Raw genomic sequence first — 21,680 nt, 5'->3', positions numbered from 1 at the left:
ATGAGCAGAAGCAATGCAAAGGGTGCTGGGGAATTCACATGCCAATGGAGAGACTCAGCTTCCTGCCACTGTTAAACACCCCCAGGCTCCCAATTACACCTCCTAAAGGTGAGGAAATACACTGAAATACTTGGGATTACCTTGCAACAACTGCTTCACTCATTTACTGCAAGGTAAATAATGCCTTTCTGAAGGCTTCTCCACCATTCCAGCAGACAATCCCTATCCCCAAACATTAACCACCCCACCAGTGGGTCCTGCAGTGTTTCCAGCTCATATATCTGGTTAGTTTTCAACCATACCCCAGCAGTGCTGCTCTATCCTGATTGCTCACAGCAGCGCTGACAGAATCGTTGATGCCAGCTTTGATTCTTTGGAGGGCTTTACAACACCAGGCGAGGTGCAGTGGCAGGACAGCACCCAGCTGAAATGAGCCCCAGAGCAAGCCTGTGCTTACAGGCACAAAGCTGTGGGTGCAGAACCCCAAAGGAGAGGCAGGAAGCACTGCACCAACTCCTGCAGTAACATGCCCCAAGGTTACATGCAGAGCCACTTCCATTCGAGGTTTTTTGCTTGCAAATGGTTCATGGGTACCAGGATGTTGCTGTATTGTTTGTTCAAGACACACTGTAACTCCTCAGGGTACTTTATTGAGAACCGACATTAGGAAGACATGGCAAAACCACAAGCTAATAATATCTCCTGCTGGTGGTGAAGAGGCATGGCTTTAAAGAGGTTGAAAAACATGCCACTTCAAACAGAGCTGATGTAACTATTATAGACCTGGACTGCATGAAAACATCAGTGCAACAATAATCCGGCAGTCAGGATTGCATTTGAGTATCTGTAATTTTAATCAATACTGAGGACAGAGAATCAGGTGTAAACCTTAGAAATACAGAATTAAAACCTGGAGCACACATACCAGCTTGGGTACAGACAGACTCAGAAAGCTAACCAGTACATTTGGTAATGTGCTAAACTGCTTCTGAGATTTGAATTTGAACAGGATTAACTGTTCCTTCGTGGTACTTGCACAAAAGCCAGCATCCTTTAGGGTATGGTTCTTTTGCCTCAAACAGATACTGTGTGTTTCGGAAACGCACAGGAATCACTTAGGAATGAAACTTCTTGTTTGCATGGTTCACCAGCTGGCAACCCTTGGTTTTTCCTCTACAACTACTACATAACACCCCCCAGGCCTGAGGCAGAAAAATACCTGTCAAAAATATCCTGCCCCACCTCCCCAAAACACAGGGGACAGTCCAACACCCAGAACCAAACTCCTCTCAGACAGGAACAAATGCTAAGTTTACACTACCATGTGTACACCTGCCTTTGTTAAAAAGGCAGACACATAGAATAAGGAATCTCCCCATGTAGAGGAAACAGGATCTGCACCTGAATCTCAGAAAAACAAACCCCAAACCAAACTCAATAGAATCATCTCGAAAGTTACCACTGTTGGTGTCTGAACACCAAAATCTAAGTTTCCTTTGGGACAGACAAATTGAAATCTACCCCATGGCAACAAACACCAGCAGCAGCTTTAACAAGCAAGGTACAACCTGAGTGCCTCTGCAGGTGCTGGCAATAACAGGGTGGGCACACGACCCTCCCACAGGAGAGAATGTTTGCGGTACTTACATAACGTAAGTTTTGCTGGTAGCTTTAACTCCTCCAATGGGGATTCTCCTCACAATCACCGATGAGTTCTTGGGAATCAGAGCACTATCATCGGTGTATTCTGGAAACAACATCAGTACAGAAAAAACATCAGTCAATTTGTAAGAATGTATTTAATATGTAATACAGAGCACTTCTGAGAATCACTTTACAGATCTAAAAGCAAAATTTTATACATAACATCAGGCTTTCATCCTCTCAACACACCAACAGCACCTGTCAAGGAATCTTCAGGTTTTATTATCAAACACAAGCAGCAAAATAATTTTCAGTTTTTAAAGTTAGTTTGAATGCCAAGAGCAAAATGGTTTCAAATTACACTAAAGCAGAGTCTGATAATGCACGAGGTTTTTCCCTGATCTGTTTTAAGCTGTTTTTGGTTCTGCCTGGCTACGAAACCAAGAGATCCTTGGAGAAAAACCGAAGCCAAGCCTCACCTGCATAAAACAGACTCTAAAGTCTCTGTCCTGAACAAACCAGGCAGTGGCTAAAGCAGGGAAACTCAGCACCAGCGCTTTCAGTGTGTTAGGTACACCTAACTCCACTCTCAGGCCTGGCAGAACAGCAGAGCCACCAGCTGTGTGCCTGGAGCTGCACCATCCCCAGCCAGGCTGGGCAGCTGCTCAGCGCCTGACAGAGAAATGCAACTGAAACTGGCAGCACCGCAGTTTGGAGCACAAAAACTTGGGGGTTTTCTGCTTTCACAAGCAGGACAGAAATGGCTCAAACTAAAGTGGTACCTCCCCCCTTAAGCTCACCATCCAGTCTGAATTAACCAAAAAGATACGAGTTCTTTCCACTCACTTTCTGTAGTGAATAGAGACTCAAACGAAATGACTGCTGAAGGCAGCCTTGAAAATCCTTTGGAAAACAGCATGTGCCTGGAGCCTGCTCTGCCTTGGCCTGTACTGTGCTGCTTGTCCAAAGAGAAGAAAAGCCCTCTGATCTTTCACATAAGGCCCAAACAAAAATCCAACTCTCACACTTTGAATAAGCTTAAAATGCAAAGCCCTCTCCATAAGAATGGTTTTTATATAGAACTTACACAGGTTGGATATGAGTAAATATTGTAAAGCACTGTGAGCAGTCCTTCCCTGTGATGTGCCTGCAGTGTTAGTTATTCCAATCCCTTACCTCTGCAGACTGAATCAGAACACTGGTCTGAAACCCAGAGCTGTTGTATATCTAGTCAAGCTCTGACAGGATGAGTTTACTCTGTGATCACACACAAAACACGAGTATCTCACAATTTATGCTCCATTCTTCAGTATATTATTCCTACAGGCAGGAACCTCCCTTAGACCAAACCATACCTAGCAGAAGACATCACTTCAACCATGAAATTAAAATTTTACTTCTATTTCCAACTAACAGAACATTTCTTCAGAAAACTGAGAAATCACTTAGCTGAAACTAATTCCTGATCTTCCCCCAGGGAACCAAACTGCGAGACTCCTCTAGACTGCAGAGTAGTCTAAAACTGGTGAAAGGACTAGCAGTGACAGGAACAGCAGCTCTTACAGAAGTCACATCCTGACACAAGCCCTGGAGCTCTGCTCCTCACACAGCCACCTGTTAAGAGAAGTGCACTGGGACTTTCTGATGGAGAAGGAGCTCAAGCAGTGCTGAGGCTGAGACAAACACCTGGAAGATGGTGCCAGCTGCAGTTCTAGAAGCCCAAAGCAGCTGTTCCTACTTGTGGACCAGAGTCAAAGAAAAGCGCCCTTTCTTTCTTATCCAGATCACAAATCACTGGACTGTGATTTCAGAGATACAAGGCAAGCAACAGTGGCTTCACAAAAAGGCTTTTAGATTAAGCTGGCACCTCCCAACAGGAACCTGTTCCTCATGGCCAGCAACATCCCCTGGGCAGACTCACAAGTGCCAGGACCTGCACAGCCCTGTCACTGCCTCTCCATGACTCCACAGCTCAAAGTGAGCAGTGACTCCACACAGCTACTGCTCACACTTGTCCAAGCAGAGCTCCAAAACAAACCCTCAAAGTTGGAGGCAATAACATTGTTCATTCCACTCCTATACAGCACAAGCCTGTTTTACCACCAGTGATGGCTGGGAAGTGGTTACTGGAATTTGCCCATCTGAACTGTGATTAAAAGTACCCAACTAACCTAAAATGCCTGCAAAAACAAAGATGGATCTGGATATTCAAGGCAAGAGCAGAAGAGACACATTAGTCTAAAACTTGTTATTTAACCTACAAGAAAGCAGTAGCTTGAAAGAGTCCAGAGAAAGAAGTATTTCAAGGTATGAATGGAGGCAAACTAGTTAACAGCAGCTACCCTGACTGCTGCCTCACACTGACACAGAAATCTGACATCGACTACTGCATTAGTGCCCACAACCTTCTAACAGCTAAGTGCAAAGAGCTCAGATTTGCTGGCAAGTTTACGCTGCTTCACATTGAATGAACAATTTAAACCCTCACTTTTTAATTAATGTATGTTAAGAATTTCTGCTAGTTTTAATAATTTGTGTTTATGTATGCTAAAAACAAGTTACTGACAAAAGTTGCTGCGTTGTTTTCTGGCCTGCTTTCATCCACATTTCATCTGAGCATTGCCCAAGCAGCTCTGAGCACTCTGAGCAGTTTTTCACCCAGGTGAAGTGCAGAACTCGCCAGGAGTCCTTGGAAGGCAAGCCCAGGTGTGCCAGGGCAGGGAAAAGCCTTGCAAAGCAGCTGCTGGGGAAAGGATGTGCAGGTAAGAGCAGAAATGCCTGCCAGCATGCCAGGCTGTCCCCACCAGGACACAGGGATTTCCCTGGAACATTCTTAACTCTGCTCTCATCACCACTCACTTTGGGACAAGCCACTGTTGAAGCTGGCTACAAAAGCAGCCTTGAAACTTCCTGAGTAACAGACTGGGCCAGTCCTGTTGGATTTTCTGCTTCCTAGAACAGGAATCCCTGATCTCATCAACAGCAGGCACATCATCACCTCCGGAACAAGCTGGCTCAGGAGGCCAAACAGCCCAGGGAATCTCCACTGCACTGCTCTGAAGGGATGAGTCAATCAAATCCACCCTACTTGCAGTCATTAATCCCATTACACCATCCTGCTTTAGGGTCCTCTTCGCTCTGGTGTGGTGTCAGTGTGGGACTGAGGTGCCCGAGCACTACTCTGCCTTAAAACCATTCAGCCATCCCACAGCAGTTCACAGCAAAGTTTTGGGTTTATTTTCTTTGCATTTTGCCCTGTAAGTATGGCACATTTTCCAAGTGTTCCGTTTCAGAATGTCACAGTGCAGGAAAGAACACTCAAGAAACCTCAGTTGTGGAGCCTGCAGCTCTTCCACAATTCTGGGAACACCTGGTATAGAACACAGGTAAACAAATCCAGATCCAATGAAATGGAGGCAAGTCTAAAAGCACCACTCTTGAGTGCAGCCTTTAGAGAACGAACATGCTTTGATAGCAAGCATGGAAGAGGAACCCCCTACATAGAACGAGTCCCACCCACTCACTCTGCATTCCCAGATCTTACACAGTCCATCAGATCCTTTTTTCCCACCAATACTTAAAATCCTGTGCACTTTTAGTCTATGTTAGCAGCTCTCCTGTTGCTAGCTTTGCATTAGGAAAAGAAACAGCTCCAGAACTGTAAAAGCTTACAGGATCTTGGGACATTCCAAATACACAGCACACCTCCACTCATGGCTCACTTTGTTCTTTCCAAAGATCATTTTAACATTTACTCAGGAGTCATAAACAGATGAAGTTATAAAAACCCAATACTTATTTCCACACGTAAGAATTCCTAACATCCCACTTGGGTAGAATATCCCAGTCTAGTTGATATTTTAATTTCTGCAGGTTAATTTAAGCATTTACCTCTGATTAATAAAAGCTGAGATCCCCATTTATGCATATAAGCTAAAGATTTGATAGACATAAATTTTGGAAATACATTCTCTAGCTATGCTCTGCAAACCACAGAGGGATTTTTGCCTTTTCACATGGAAAACACCCTTAGGGAAGCTTCAATAAGCATCTGTGTCACTAATACGGAATTTTACATTATGCATTTTACACAGTTATACATCTATAACTTAATAGTCATTTTGAAGAGGTTAAAGTGCAACACAACCTACGTATAGGACCCAGGACAACACGTTTTTAACGACGCCTTGAGGCAGCACCACATTTAACGTCTTCCAGTGAGGCAAACACTGGACTCTGGTTACACAGGCAAACAAAGTAACAGCCTGGTAAATCTGGTACCACGGATGCTGCAGTAATACTTTATGAGGTGACATTTACGAGCATCTTTTTTCTCTTAACAGCTCTGCTTTCTGTTCAGCCTCTGTTCTCCGTGTGTTTGGCCTGTTTCAAAGCAGTTGTTCTGCTCCCACAGCGGGACTCCAGCCCAGCTCCCTCCCAGCCAAGGCTCAGTTCCCAGCCTGGGCAGCCCGGGTGACACCAGCAGCTGCTTCTGGGAGTCCCGAGTGCCCAGAACTCCAGGCACAGCCAGGGACCTCCCCAGCACAGCCCTCACAGCAAACCAAACCCAGCCTTCAAAAGCTTTCCATAACTTCATTCAGTACTGTCACAAAAATCCAACACTTCTGAGCTTCAACACAACAGCATCCCCTGCACCCCTAATGCTGTGCTGGGAGGTCTCTCCACACTCTCCTGGAAATAATTTAAATATCTGTAGATAAATAGATGCTTTAACTCCAACCCCTCTGAAGGTAAGGGCTGAAGTTACACAGCATTTTGTTTAAACTTCAACACATAACACTGAAAGAGAAAAATGACAGCAATGCATATTTTAAAGAAAAGAACTATTGAGACACAGAACCACGGGGGGGAAGGGGGGAAATAAAAATAAAAATAACGTTGCAGGAATGAAAATACAATTCTTTTTATTTCTGAAAAGTCACACTCAGAAGTCTTTAATCACATTCAAACATATAAGGATGGCAGATTACCAAATTGAAGCATCATAGTAACACATGCCCACATTCACATCGCAGAATCAAGCACTATTTATTGGATTTAAGCGAATTTATGACTTCCCGAAGAACATTTCTTACATATATTCACTGTAAATGTTCTGCCATAAAATTTCAGCACTGGCCTGATACAGCAAACAGTAAGTGCCAGGAAGAAAAACAATAAATTAGATAAGAATGATGAAATGATGCTCAGCAGTACCAAATTACGGTGTCCTTTGTTTGGGAAACTTACATTACCCAGGAATTCCCAAGAGTAATTTTGCTATACAGAACGCTGACTCTGCAAGAGGCTTTAAAGGTCCGCAGAAATTGTAACTCAGTGATACACTCGATACAAATTGTTGTTTTCAAGCAATTAATGCAATGGACACTCGCTTTCAATGAAAGGCGGCTAAAAAAAGCTGTGAAGCACGTCCAATGATGGGGGGCAAAAAGAAGTTGAAGACAAACTTCAGTTCTCAAACACACTTTCCCCTCCCCCATTAAAATTAGCCATGTGCCATATTCCTACCACCTTCACATTCCTCCACCAGATTTCAAAGGAAGCCGGCAGGTCTGTTACGGTAAGACATCCTCTCCCTCCCAACCCCCGCCCACTCCCCCATTTTACCTACAACTCCAGGAAACCAAAACTTCTGGAGCACGGTCGCACACGAACCCGTACTCCGCACGCAGACCTGCTCGGACGGAGCTGTGAGAGCAGCAGCCACAAAGGAGCAGCTCTGAGCCCACGGCAGCCACCGCTCCGTGAGCGCAGCCCCCGAACCCCACGCACCTTCTTTGGTCTGCGCGTTGGTGATCTGCAGGTCGCAGTCGGCCGCCTTCAGCTTCTCCCGGCCCATGATCTGGCGCTTGAGGTCGCTCAGGGAGATGTGCAGCCCGTCGAAGGTGACCGTGTCATAGTTGAGCTTGGAGGAGAACTTGTAATGCACGCACGACATGGCGGGGCGCGGGCGGCGCCCGCTCCGGCGCGGCGGGGCCGCGGGGGTCGGGCAGGGCCCGCGGGGGCCGGGGCGGCGGCGCTGGGGCGGCGAGCGGCGCTCAGAGCCCGCGGCGCTGCGCCATGGCCGGGCCGCGGCCTCAGGGCTCGGTGCTGGGGAGGCCTCAGGTCTCCATCGTGGCGACCCCGCGGCCCCCGCCCCGCAACGACCGCGGCCCTCGGCGAGCGCGGCGCGCCCGCCCGGCTCCTGCTCTCGGCCCCGCTCGACCCGGGCTGGGCCCCGCTCGCTTCGGGCTCGGCCTCGCTCGGATTGGGCTCGACTAGGACTCGGCCCCGCTCGGCTTTGCCCGGCCCCGCTCGGTTCGGGCTCGGGTCGGGGCCCGCTCGGCCCGGCGCCGCCCCGCTTGCTTCAGGCTCGGCCCCACTCGGTGCGGCTCGGCCCGGCTCGGCCCCGATGGCGGCTCCCGCGGCCGCCCCTGCCCTCAGCGCTACGCCGAGGGGTTTCCCGGCCGACACCGCACGGGCCGCGCGAGCATGCGCAGATGAAGCGCGTCCACCACGCCGCACGTGACCCGGCGCCGCGCGTGACACGACGTCACGGGGGCGCGGCGGCCCCGCCCACTGGCCCCGAGCGCCCCCTAGCGGAGCGCGTGGTGAGGGCCCCTCATGAAGCCGCGGGAAATGTAAGGATGGGATTGAGGGAATATTGACATTACAGCCCATAATAGTCACCGTCCTCTGGGCTTCATGTCGCCGTCATGTCGTACTTAAATCCTTATCACGGTATGTGCTGCTGTCGCGTTCAACCCATCTATTGAAACTTATTAACAACAGTCTTTCCCTTCACAAATATTTATTTTCTAATTCTCAAATCTTTACACAGGAAACCTTTCGCCCACCAGCTGCTGCCGTCCCAAAGAAATCAACCCAAAGACAAGTTAATTTTTAAAATAAAAATAATGAAGCCTTGGAATAATCTCATCTGAAATTTTAGTCTAAGCTTGTGGGTGATCCGGGTCCCGTGTCCTGAAGAAACTCTCAGAAACATTTCAGCCCAAAATCTGACCTAGTGAAGATCTCGGCTTGGGCTGTGGGGGACAAGGCTGCTGCTGGGGACACGGCTGGACAGGGGGTTTGGGACACAGCTGGACAAGGATCGTGGTCATGGCTGGACAAGGGGGGCTTTGGGACATGGCTGGACAGGGGGATGCTCCCATGAGCAGATGAGCTGTGAGATCAGAGCAGGAGGGTGCTGACCCCTCACTGTCAGAGGGCAGGTTTGGATGGGATATTGGGCAGAATCCTTCCCTGTGACGGTGGGCAGGCCCTGGCACAGGGTGCCCAGAGCTGCTGTGGCTGCCCCTGGATCCCTGGCAGTGTCCCAGGCCAGGCTGGACAGGGCTTGGAGCAGCCTGGGACAGTGGAAGGTGTCCCTGCCATGGCACTGGATGTCCTTTAAGGTCCATCCTATGACTCCAGGATGTGTCACCAGCTCCCAATTTAGGGAATGCTGCCATGCCCTGGCCAAACCTGTCTGACCCAAAGGAAAGGCCTGATGTGCCTGTTCCAGGCTGTTTCCTACACACGACACAAATGCTCATGTCACACCAAATGTTTTCAGCCACCCACATTCACAACTTTACAAAACAAAATGAGAACTTCCTGCTGAGGCAAGGAAATACCCCGTGGCTTTTGGAGGAACTGGGTTACTCTGAAAGCCTTTAAACCCTAAAGTAGCATTGAAACTTGGTGGTCTCTGCACACCTGTGGATACCAGGGCTCTTTTAGTAGCTTTAAATTAGTTCTGAAACTTTGAACTCTTTCGCTTCCAATACATCCAGCAGTTAACTCTTCTCTAAGTTCTGCAAACAAAATGTTATGGCACTATTTTAGGTCATGATCACATGTTAGTTAAAAAAAGAGCAATATACAGAAAATATTTGCTGTAATGTGGAGTTTCAGTGTTTTACCATGATGGACTATTGGGAGCTGTGAGGGAACTTAATCTCATTTAGTACTTTACTGTTTAAGAATCAGTTTTATCTGAGCACAGTTCTGCTGCTCAGAGCACCTTTGGCTGAGCTTCGGTCTTTGCTGCTTTAATTCTCAAATACCCAAGTGCTTCAATTGTAGAATCACAGCATAGTTTGGTTGGGAAAGGACCTTAAAACCCATCCAGTGCCACCCCTGCCATGGCAGGGACAACTTCCACCATCCCAGGCTGCTCCAAGCCCTGTCCAACCTGGCCTTGGACACTGCCAGGAATCCAGGGGCAGCCTGAGCTTCTCTGGACACCCTGTGCCAGGGCCTCACCACTCTCACCAGGAATTCCTTCCCAAAATCCCACCTAACCCTGCCCCCTGGCAATCTAAGGCTGTGACATTTGTTTTCAAGCCTTGGACTGAGGCTGACACAGAATTGTCCCTATTGTACAACAGAATAGTACACAAAGAAACAAACAGAACTTCAAAGCATAGCAGGACAAATCAGGTCTGGCAGGTCTCCTGCACAAGCAGGCTGACAAGGTGGCAGGGTGTGGAACTGTATTTCCTTCTCCAGTTTGTTTTGTCAGCAGCAATGACTCTACTTGTTTCTATTTTGTGACTTCAGCTGTGATCTCTGCAAGAGGAGAGGAACTCACCTTGCTCTGAGCGTTCGGGGCTTGGGTGATCCAAGATCCCAGCCCAGCTCAGGACCTGCTGAGCTGAGCCCATGGGGCCAGTTCTGCTGGAACACCCCCACCTCAGCCCCAGCCCAGTGCCACCCCTGCACCCCAGAGGGGGCCCAGCTCCTGTGGGCAGGCACTGCCTAAAGCTAAGCTTTAATTAAAAGTGACTGATTGTTTTCCAGAGTTCCTACTGGTTTGCAATCCTTGAATGTTTGCCAGCTCCCTGAGGCTCAAGGGACTCGGAATTGAGGGAAACTGGAAGAGTTCTACTGGAATATTGAAACGAATCCAGAAAACAGCTTTTAGGTCATAGGTAAGGAGCAAACAAGGAAGCAAACAAGCAAACTCAGACTGTAATTACCCAGAGTCCAGGGAGCTGCTCCCTCCTTGCCTTTGCTTTACCCTCCGGCACACCCCTGACCCTGCTCACCTGGGTGGGCTGGTGGAAGGTGCTGACCCCATTTTCAGAGGTCCCAACCCTGAACAGCCCCACTACAGCCTGACTTTAACAGCCTCTTTTAGAGAGGAAATTTACCCCATCAATGAGTCAGAAAGAAGATGAGAGCTCATTCCTCATCACAGAATGAATCAGGAGAGGTATAGCAGGACAAACTCCTCCTTGTGTGAACATCAGAAGAGTTATTATCAGAGTAAAAGGAACTTCTTCCACAATAATCAGAGCTTATTTACCCGGGAAGTCCTAAAAGCCACCCAGAGAGCTCCAGCAGTGTCCGCCAAGGAGCCCATCCCGGAGCAGGGCTGCTCCCAGCTGAGGATCCCGGCTCCAGCGCCCCACAGCTCCCCCATCCTCTCGGGATCAGTGCCCTCCCTGGGTCAGGACCCCGAATTAAAGCAGGATCTCCTCTGCAGAGGGCTTTCCTTTGGTCCTGTCCCCGAAGGATGCCCGGAGATGAGCTCAGCTCTGGTCTGGCACTGCCCACGGAGCTCTGTGCCCTGGCAGGGAGGGCTGGAGTGGAGCAGAACCCGCAGCATCCCCTCTCCTGCCACTCCTGGTGCCCGAATGCGGGCACAGAGGGCGATTAGCCCTTTGCTGGGCACAGCTAGCCTTTCTCCCGGGAACCCAGAGGCTCTGGGAAGATCCGGCTCCTTATCTTGCTGCTGAGCATCACCCCCCAACCTGATCCTCCTCTGTGTGAGAGCACCAGGGTGATCTTCTTGCTTGACGAATTTCGAGTCACTAAACTGCTCGGCGAAAAAAAGAGAAAGTTAACTGGCCATTGCAATCTCGGGAGAGAAGGACCCCGATGCAATTTTTGTTTGTTTGTTTGTTTGTTTGTTTGTTTGTTTGTTTGTTTGTTTGTTTTTCCCAAGGAAAGCGAACCCGCCGCCCCCGTCCCCGCCTGCCACTAGAGGTCATTTGAGCACCGGGATAGGGACCGGCAGCGGCGGCTCCTGCCCTGGCCAGGGACACCTTCCACTGTCCCAGGCTGCTCCAAGCCCTGTTCAGTCTGGCCTGGGACACTGCCAGGGATCCAGGGCAGCCACAGCAGCTCTGGGCACCCTTTGCCAGGGCCTTCCACTCTCACAGGGAAGAATTTTTCCCAATACCTAATCTAACAGTTTGGAGCCATTCCCCCATATCATGTAAAAAGTCTCTTTTCAGCTCTCTTGGATCTCTTTAGGCACAGAAAGGAGACCTCAGAGCCTTCTCTTCTCCAGGCTGAACAACCGTACTGAAAGAGCTGAAAAAAAACCTCTGGTGGCTGTTTTTGGTTGTTTCTGTTTCTGTTCAGGAGGGCAGGAAATGTCCCCCTGGTAACATTTAGCCATGTCCAGCAGCCAAATCATCAATGGTTCATGCCCAGCACAGCCCCACACACTGGTCCCAGTGCCCTGGCCCCAGGGATGGTGACACAGCCGGGGCTGTGCCGTGGTGCCCGAGCCCTCTGCAGACAGCAAACACCACTGGGCACGACTGAGCAGGCACTTGGCAGCTCCTGCCAGTGCCACCAGCTCCTGTGGGAGCAGCAGGGTGTCCATCAGCACTCCTCAGCCCCTTCTGCCCAAGCTCCTTGCCTACAACTTTCCTGAATCTCTGTCCTCTGCGCAGCCCCTTGTCTGCATCCATCCACTCACACATCAAAGCAGCCTCAGCTTCCCTCCTCATGCTTAACTTCTCAATACATTTTAAACCAGAATTAATTAGAGGGATCAAAGGCCCCTTCTCGCGGTCCCCTGGAGCCCTCCCTTGCCATGCTGGCCGTGCCCAGCTGGCTGCACACAGCAGCTATCAGCGGCTGCAGATGCTGGGGATCAGGAGAGGGAGAGCCAAACCCGAGCACTGCTCCTCTGCAGCTCCCTGTCTGGCTGCACTAATCGCTCAGGAGACGGTGCTGAGCTTGTGGAATTGGCTGCTGATGGGACCGCGTTGACTTTATCCCTGGATCCTGTCTGTCTTTGAGTCATCTCGGTTGTGAGTCAGAGCAGCCGTTAATCCCTTGGAGATAAGGGCCTCATCCGTGCTCTGCACGCAGGTACTGCTGCCTCTGTGCTGCTCTTCAAAACAGGAATAAATCCCTGTGAGCTGAGGCTGTGCTGGGAGCACTCCAGGACACACTTGTGGGGTGGCTCATCACGCCAGCTCCGTGTCACCTTGGGAGCCAGCCTCACCAGAGCCAGGGCTCTCAGCCACTGCCTTTCTAGAGCCATTTACCCTGTGGGTAAACACCAGCAGGTTCCTCCTCTCCTCCAAGGCCCTGGGGCTCTCCTCCCTTCCCCAGCAGGACCCTCCTGTGCCTGGTACACCTCCCTCAGCAAGGATGAGCTGAAATTCAGCATCATTTGTGCCCTTCCTTCTAAAAACTTCTATGTGTCTGTCAGTAAATTGGTCTCCCTTTGTTAAAATGTGTTTTATCCAGCTTAAATCTCTCTAAGTTACAGAACTTCCTGTGCCATCTATTGCCAGAAGATTCCCACATGGCAACTGGAGACCACAACTGAGTGATCTTTAACCCCCTTGACTCACCTCTTTAATCTTTCACACCATGGCAGATTTCTGGCCCTCAAGCAGCTCTCACAGTTCCTGCCAGGGCTCTGCAGCTTCTCAGCCTTGCTGGGAGCAGATACACCAGCACTGCCCCCAGGATGTTACTGGTCTGACTGGTGTTGTGTAGAGAAAACTTCTCTGAGAATTGCTTTGGTATTTCGCTGTGGATACCCAGGACCAACCCTTCACCCATGGTCTTTCCTGGCCATGCCCTCACCCTCTGCTGCACCCTCTGCCATCTCAGCCTGCAAGGCAGGCCCCAGCATGGGTCTGAGAGGCATCATCACCTGGGAAACCCCCTTTGGTTCCACTTTTTAATTTCCTTTTGGTACTTGCAGTGATTCATGAAGCCTCTGCTGTTTCCAGAAGCAGTATCCCTCTTTCCAACCTCACCCAAGCCCCAGATGCAGGAGGAAAAGCCCCATCCTCTCCTGCAATGGGGCACAGGTGAGCACTGGGTGCTGCCTGCCCTGATCCAGCCCACCTACACTCCTGCAGATCCCACCCAGGCAGTGAGCTCAGCACCCAGAAATGCTGCTCTGCTTTTCCCAGCTTTTCCAGCCACCCACGGGGTGGGACACCCTGCTGTGCTGGCCTCACCTGTGTCATCAGGGATGATGTTCTCCTCCTCTCTTGTTCTCCCTAACCCAGGGAGTGGAAGCCACATTTGTATGCAGAGTTTGAGAGCAATTAAATTGAATTCTAATTATTGTATATCGCAAATTAGCAATTTCTACCATGCTAATATTAATTGCTAACATGCCGATAAGGCGTATCAGGCAGTCAGGATGGAGCAGGAGTTTGCTTGTTTGGAGAGATGTGTGAGAGCAGAAGTGGCTGCAGACATGGATATCCCACAGCAGGGAGATGTTCCTGGGCTGGGGGCACTGAGGCTTGGATTCAGCCTCCAGCCTTGCCAGGCCTGGAAGTGCCAGGGCTCAGATTGGCTTCCTCAGGCAGGGCCACTGTCAAGGGCACCTGAAGCACAGGGTGGGTGTGATGCAGATGTGCCTGCTCCCTCCTCCCCAGCTCAGGGAGTTTGAGTGTACTTTGTTGCATTTGTGGAAAATTCAATAAAAAAGCCAATGGGAGGTTGGTTCTCAAGAGACAGCTCCCTAATCCCTGCCTAGAGCTGCTCTCCCAATCCGCCTGGGATGTTCCTCCTCTGGAGAGAGGGAGGTGGCAAGAAGGGCATGGGGCAGGAGACCCAGTGCCATCATGTTTATCACTTTCCATGAAGTTGCTGTGGTGACCTTCACCTCTGGGAGGCTGGAATCATGCCTAAAATAAAAACACACTGAGTCTGTGGGATGGACTGGTGTCTGTGGGGATGGACTGGTGTCTGTGGGGATGGACAAGGACACCCAGCTTCAGCTGAGCCCTGGGACTGACATTCTGGTTTGGCAGGACCCGCTCTGAGATCATCCCAGATGCTGTGGCAGGTGCTGGCTGTCACAAAGTCCTCTCCCTGTCGTTGCCAGCATGTACAGCATCCTTACATCACAGGGGAAATCCCAGAACACAGCTGGACGCCACTGTGCATGAGCACTTCCCTTGGAAGGGTTCATCAAGGACACAACAGCCCCTGCAGCTGGGAATGAACCCCAACAGAGCCTGGAGTGGCACAGAGCTGGTGATTTGCAAGGAAACCCTTCTCAGGGAGGTTGCTGCAATCCCCAGCAGTGGCTGGGCTTGTGGGGACTTCCTGGAGGGAAGCCAGGAGCACAGGGATGTCCCTGACAGCTGGGAGAAGTCCTCAGCACGTTTCTGTGCCAGGAGGGAGCAGCAAGGATGCAGGCAGATGGAGAGGGCTGTGGTGCTGGGCAGGCTGGTGGCACACAGGCAGAGCTGGGTGAGGCTCAGCAGGCAGAGGAAGAGCAGTGAGCATCCCCCAGGACTGGCATTTCCCATCACTCATCCCCCAGGACTGGCATTCCCTAAGGAGCTTGTCCCAAGCCAGGGTTCTTCTCACCTGCAACTACAGTGATTTAATATCAATGATGCAATTTTGTCCCAAGTGTTATTTATCTGTCTGTTGAAAAACCCCAGCCCTGTATGAGTCACCAGGCTGCACTACAGCCCTGTGATGAATTACACTTGGACACATGCTAGATGACATTTACCAATAAATTTATGCAGATTTCTCCTGTAATCCTTCTCCTCATCAAAAGTAGTAATGCTTTCTCTAATGCAAATGCACTGCGAGAGCCTCACCACATCAAACCGAGCTGGGCTGAGTAGTTCAGAATTCAGAACGATAATCTTCATTGTGCTCATGAATAACCATTTCCTACAGATGAATATTCAACAAAGCCTTGGCAGAGCCTGGCAGCTCCTCCAGAGCCCCCTCTGATCCCTGTCCCACTGCCCTGTCCAGCAGCTCTGGCCAGCCCTGCAGGCAGATTTCACACTGCTTTCCCTCTTTGAGCACCAGAATTAATGAGTGGCTGCAGAGCAGCGATGGACTTGCAGCTCTGTGGGAGCTGTGCTGAGCTCTGCTCTCCACCCAGACCTTTCCACTCCATGACCACAACCTCCCCTAGCATCCTCAGCCCATGTGGGCTCCACGTGGGCTCCATCATGGGGTCACACCATGTTGAGACCAGAAGGCTCCAGAACGAGGCTCACCCCTTGTCCTTGGCACTCACCCCTGCTCTTGACCAACACTTCACTGGCACAGAGTGCCCAGAGCTGCTGTGGCTGCCCCTGGATCCCTGGCAGTGCCCAAGGCCAGGCTGGACAGGCTGGGAGCAGCCTGGGACAGTGGAAGGTGTCCCTGCCCATGGCATGGTGTGGAATGAGATGATCTTTGAGATCCCCTGCAACCCAGACCAGTTTGGGATCTCTGATTCTTTCTCTGAAGACTCTGCAAAAACCTGGCAGTGTCTGCTCCTTCGCTTCCAATCCAATCCTGTGCTCCTTGCTGTGTACAATGAGAGGCTCCAGCTCCCCAGCTGTGGCTCTGCAGTGGGGAGAAGGCAGGGGGAATGTCAGGACACCAGGACAGGTCTGCTCGGTGAGTCCCCAACACCCAGCAGGATGCACTTACCCCAGAACGCCCCAGGCTGGGCACAGCAGGGATCACTGAACACCCCCTGGTGCTGGAGGGGGGATGCTGAACGTGCAGAGCCCTCAGCAGCCTCTGATCAGTGGGGTTTACATTTTTATTCATTCTAAAGATGATTACATTGTGAGCAGTGATGATCCAAGCTAACGAACCGCCTGCCACTTTGTGGCTTGGCAGGAAGTCAGGCTGCTGGAGTTGTGGGCTTTTCCTTCAGTCCAAAACAGACAATATGGAAATAAATTATTTCTTTCACAGTTGTTTAATATAATTTTCTCTGTTCTGGGTTTTATGCCCTGACATCCTGGCAGTCCCAGTTATCCCAGGGCAGGGGCAGCTCCAGCACTTCAGAGAGTTCCCTGCCAGCTGGACCAGCAGCAGGAATGGGAGAAGAGCCAGGAGAGGCTGCAGCTGAGGCTGCTGAAGGGGCTGGCTGGGAGAGGGGCAGCAGTGCAGGGCACTGCTCTTGCTCAGCCCCAAAGACTTCTTCTGGAGCCCAACAGCACCAGCAGCAGGCTTTCCATGATCTGGGAGGTTAAGAGGCACTTGAGCCTGAGGTGAGAACCTCTGGGACATGGTCAGAGTGATTTATGGATTCTCCACTCACCCAGAGCCAGCTCAATGCCCTTCTTCTACTTCTATTTATTTTTCTTGTTATCACTGTGAAATAAATATGAAGAGGATCTAAATTCAGACTCTCAACCCAGACTTTGCTGCTGCAGGACCAGCGAAGGGGGAGCTTGGGGTTGTGATTGTACAACTCCCAAATCAGGACATGTTTTCATACTACCTGCTCTGCATGGGAAGTTCCTTCCTGCCATAACTGGAGGAAAAACAAGCTTGAAAATGCACAAAACTAGGGGGTGCTGCGGAAAGCAGCAGCCCAAAAGGTATTTGCCAGGAGCCTCCCTGGATGTGCCTGGCAGTGGTGTGGGCAAGCAACACCAAGGGAGGAGCTGCATCCACTGCTGCTTCCCTCCTGCATCCACTGCTGCTGCCCTCCTGCATCCACTGCTGCTTCCCTCCTGCATCCACTGCTGCTGCCCTCCTGCATCCACTGCTGCTTCCCTCCTGCATCCACTGCTGCCCTCCTGCATCCACTGCTGCTCTCCTGCATCCACTGCTGCTTCCCTCCTGCATCCACTGCTGCTCTCCTGCATCCTCTGGGTACAGTGCCTGGGTGAGAGCTTTTGTTCTACAAAGCTCGTGAGGCTGCTCCAGTCGTGCTGGATGTGGTTCCCACCATCCCACCACCCTCCTGGGTGCCCAGCACTGCCTGAAGCCACAGCTCCCATCTGTACTGTGCCAGCCTCACCTGTGCCACTGCTGCTTCACTAAGATTTCTGAAGGTTCAGGCTATGAAATCCTGCCCTTGGTATAAACATTTTAATTACAAGTTTCCGGGACTTCTTTCCTAAGATAAACACATTTTAATTGCAAATTGCTTCTGCTGTCTTTACCCACCCCCCAACACTGCCAGCAGCTGCTGGATTTAATATTTAATGTAACTGCCTCTGGGCTGTATGCAGCAGCAGGGCTGGGGGGCACTGGAGCAGCCTGAGAGTGCCTGGGGCGGGCCATGGGGACAGCCTGGGGTGCAGGGCAGGGGCAGCTCCTCGGTTCTGCAAAGCCACCACAGCTGGGGGTGACCCTGGCACAAGGAGCCTGTGCCAGGCTGTGACATGTGCCCCTGCCAAAAGGGTCAGAGTCACCTGCAGTGAGTGAATCCCCCCCAGCAGATTCAGGAGGCTCTGGGCCGTTCCTGGGCTCATCTCCATGGCAGAGGGTCAGGCTGTGCCACCTGCCCACGGCTTCCTTCAGCCCCTCTGCAGTGGCACAGCCACCAGCGGGGGCTCCGTGTGCCCCGTGCCACCCTGCCCGTCCCTGCAGCCACCCCACCAGAGGAAATGCCATTAGGAAATGCCATCAGCTGCTCGTGTGGCACCTCACGTGCCACCACTTGTAGGTCAGGTCTCTGGGCACGGGCACCACGTGTTGGAGCCCTGCAGCTCTGAGCCACCAGAGCAGGTGCTGCAGGGCTGGGGTCTGTCACCTGCGTGGTGCCTGGTGGCTCTGCGGTGACACCCTGGCTGAGGCAGGGCTGGCAGGGCTCAGGGAACACCTGCACAGGGCCACCCAGTGCTGTGCCACCCCCAGAACTGTGCTCTGGCACGTGTGTTCAGCTGCCACCCCCAGCCCGAGTGGCACTGCCCCTCCCAGGCACAGCTGTCACCCTGGCTGTCACCCTGGCTGTCACCCTGGCTGTCACCCCGGCTCCTGGGGAGCTGGCTCTGCCGTGCCCTGGGGTCTGCTCCAGCACAGGGACACACGATCAGCCACACACAGCCTTGGGCGTGTTTTAAACCCACCCTGCACCACCAGAATCTCACATAGGAAACCAACTGAGAGCTCCCACTGCTCTGCCTTTTATTCCTTCACTTTTTTTGCCCCTTTTCTCTCTTCAAATGTTCCTTTGAAACCCAAACTTCCTGCAGTTTGAAATGGACAATCAGGCCGCCCCAGCAGCTGCAGCCCAAGAGCTTCAGCTCTTGGCAGGAGGATCAGAACTACAAAACTATTTCTTTGAGGCAAATTATGCATTCATCCAGCTCATTTGAAACAAAATATGATTTGCAATTTAACTTTCCATAATGAGCTCCTGCTATTATACCGTTTCCATAATGGCTGGTTTCATTGGAACAGATTGTTGGTGCACATGGTTTACAAAACATTTTCAATGCAAGCCCCGTTTTTTCTTATTTTAAATAGCAACAGCTGCTAAGCATGATAATTATTGTATTTCATCAAAATAAACTTACCAAGTTGCTTCTTGATGCCACTCGTCACAATTTTCCAGCGGACCTGCAGGTTACTAAAGAACTGAAACTTTAATTCAGCAGAGTGAGAGCAGCACCTCATCCAAGTCCCTGCATGTGGCAGGGACACCTTCCACTATCCCAGGCTGCTCCAAGCCTGGCCTTGGACACTGCAGAGATGTGGCAGGCACAACTTCTCTGGAAAACCTGTGCCAAGGCCTGCCTACCCAAAGGAAGAGCTTTTTCGAACATCTAGTCCCAACCTACTCTGAGAGTGTGAAGTCATTCCTCCCTGTCCTGTCCCTACATGCTCTGGGCTCTCCCTCCATCCTTTCTGTAGGTTCCCTTTGGGTACTGGAACACCAGGAGCAGGCAATGAGAAGCTGTGCTAATTAATTCCTAATTGCATTTACCTGCATCACTGTTTCCCACGGTGTTCCCAGGGCACCTGTCAGGGCTCCCCAGCTCTGGAGTGGCCCCAGAGCTGCAGCCACAGGCACAGAGCTCCTGTCCCCACACACCCCCAGCTCCTGCTGACCTCCAACACCAGCTCAGGTGGTGAAGGAGGATTTTCTCCTCTAGTGACTGGAGGGAGGATAATGGCAGAGGGACAGAAGTTTATTAGTAAAGAGCAGGTGAAAGTCTTATTTGTGGAAAATTTTCTAGGGAACTTTTGGGAGCTGTGTTTAGTGGCTGTGTTTAGTGGCTGGAGATTTACGGATGTGCAGGATAACGATGGTGGAGAAGCTATTCCAGCCCTGAGTGAAAGGCTTGCCCTTTACAGCACCTCAGCATTTGGATTTAGATGACAGATAGTAATGGCACCACAGAAACCATTACTGTCCACCAAATAAATAATCAACACATGATATAAACAGTTTGGCCTTACCCAGACTCTCATGAGCTATGGCAAACAGTAAAAACCCCCAAAAAATCAAACCCAGAAAGGACAAAGGATGATTTTGAGGAAGGAGCAGCCTGCATGAATAGGGACTAGGGAGCTCCCTTTGCAGCAAACAGCAGAGAGGGCAGTGTGTTTGTCCTGATGTAAATGTGGAATTAGGGAGAAAAGGGTGACATGCAGAGCTCTGCGCTGCAGCCAGGAAGCAGCTGCCATTTCCCCTGGGCAGGCTCCGTGCCAGCAGCAGCTCCCGCAGGCTGACAGCGCTTCACCGCCGGGTTTGTCATCGCAGCACCAGCACAGCAATTAAACCCTCCCTGGGGAGCCAGAGGGAGCGTCAGCCCCGGGACCGGCACAGCAGCGACCCAGCCGGGACCGGGACCAGCTCCATCCACATCCCCCGGGAGAGCCCTGTGGGTCTGCGGGGCTGGAGCGGCACCCCAGGGCTGGATCTACACCCCAGGGCAGCACCGGCACCCCAGGGCTGAATCTACACCCCAGGTCAGCACCCCAGGGCTGGAGCGGCACCCCAGGGCTGGACCTGCACCCACCAGGGCAGCACCGACACCCCAGGACAGCATCCCAGAGCTGGACCAGCACCTCAGGGCAGCACCAACATCCACCAGGCTTGGACTGGCACCCCAGGGCAGAACCGGCACCCACCAGGGCACACCTTGAGTCCCCACCAGGGCTGCACCGGCACCCACCTGAGCAGCACCAGCACCCCAGGGCACGCCCTGAGTGCCCACCAGTCCTGTGTCACCTGCAGCCAGCTGCGGGTGACCCCGAGTGGCAGCCACTGCTGCACCTGTGACACACAGGTGTCCCGAGCTGTCCTTGGGGATGGCTGCTCCTCGCTCTGCTGCCCTTGGGGCCGTTCCAAGGGCAAACACTGAATCACTCCAAGCCCTCAGTCCGGGCCAGCCGAGCGCACACGCTCGTCTCGCAGTGTTTGCAGCGCTCCCGTGATGATCTAACGCTGCACAAAGCCATTGTAGGGTAAACACAGAGCACTGCAGCACCATCAATCAGCGGCTCGGGAGCACGGCGGGGATCGGGCTCACGGCTGGGATGGGCTGTGGGTCCGCTGGCACTCGGGAAGGGGAGTGGGTGCATCTCCACACGGCCCCCGGCCCCCTTGCCATCACCCCCGGGATGCTGTGCCCGCGCTGGCGGTGGCCACGGGCACTGCCCTGCCCGGCGGGGCTGGCAACCACGTGTAGGTGATGGGCTATCATACTGCTTACCGAGGGCTGGCGGAAAGAAAACAAGGTAATGGGGCATTTGCTGATTCAATTCGTTGAATTTGAACAAATCTTTTTAATCCTTCTCCCCCGGGGATTGGAAAGGTCAGGAAATGGGCAGAATGTGCACTTTCAGGTATTGAAATTAAACTTGTTAAGAAATCCATATTGATTTGCACTTCTCTGAGAAATATTGAAGCCTCCAGATTTAGCCTGGGTATTGATTTTCTCTTCCAGGGGAAAGACATCGGCACAAAGGGAGGATATTACACGTGGCAGTAAACACCTTCAATCACTGCCCCTCTGCCTCCTGGACACCAACACACGGCCCTGCTGTGCCCCCAGGCTGCTCAGGATCCGTGCCCCAACCTGACAGGG

General features: G+C 51.7%; 1 protein-coding gene across 4 annotated transcripts in view; it reads right to left on the bottom strand.

The window, feature by feature from the left end:
- Nucleotides 1-7,620, bottom strand: part of RBBP6 (RB binding protein 6, ubiquitin ligase) — a 28,155-nt gene extending 20,535 nt beyond the window's left edge. For all 4 annotated transcript variants that reach the window (XM_056503039.1, XM_056503042.1, XM_056503040.1 and 1 more), the window contains exons 1-2: nucleotides 7,438-7,620; nucleotides 1,648-1,747 (exon numbers count right to left, since the gene is read on the bottom strand). In XM_056503039.1, coding sequence (XP_056359014.1) covers nucleotides 1,648-1,747; nucleotides 7,438-7,603 — 266 coding nt within the window. In that variant the 5' untranslated portion in view covers nucleotides 7,604-7,620. The remainder of the gene's footprint in view (nucleotides 1-1,647; nucleotides 1,748-7,437) is intronic.
- Nucleotides 7,621-21,680: the final 14,060 nt, after the last annotated feature.

The sequence above is a fragment of the Oenanthe melanoleuca genome, chromosome 14, assembly GCF_029582105.1.
Source record: "Oenanthe melanoleuca isolate GR-GAL-2019-014 chromosome 14, OMel1.0, whole genome shotgun sequence".
Lineage (NCBI taxonomy): Eukaryota > Metazoa > Chordata > Aves > Passeriformes > Muscicapidae > Oenanthe > Oenanthe melanoleuca.
Note: the sequence above shows the minus strand (reverse complement) of the source record. Positions and strands in the feature narration are given on the sequence as shown.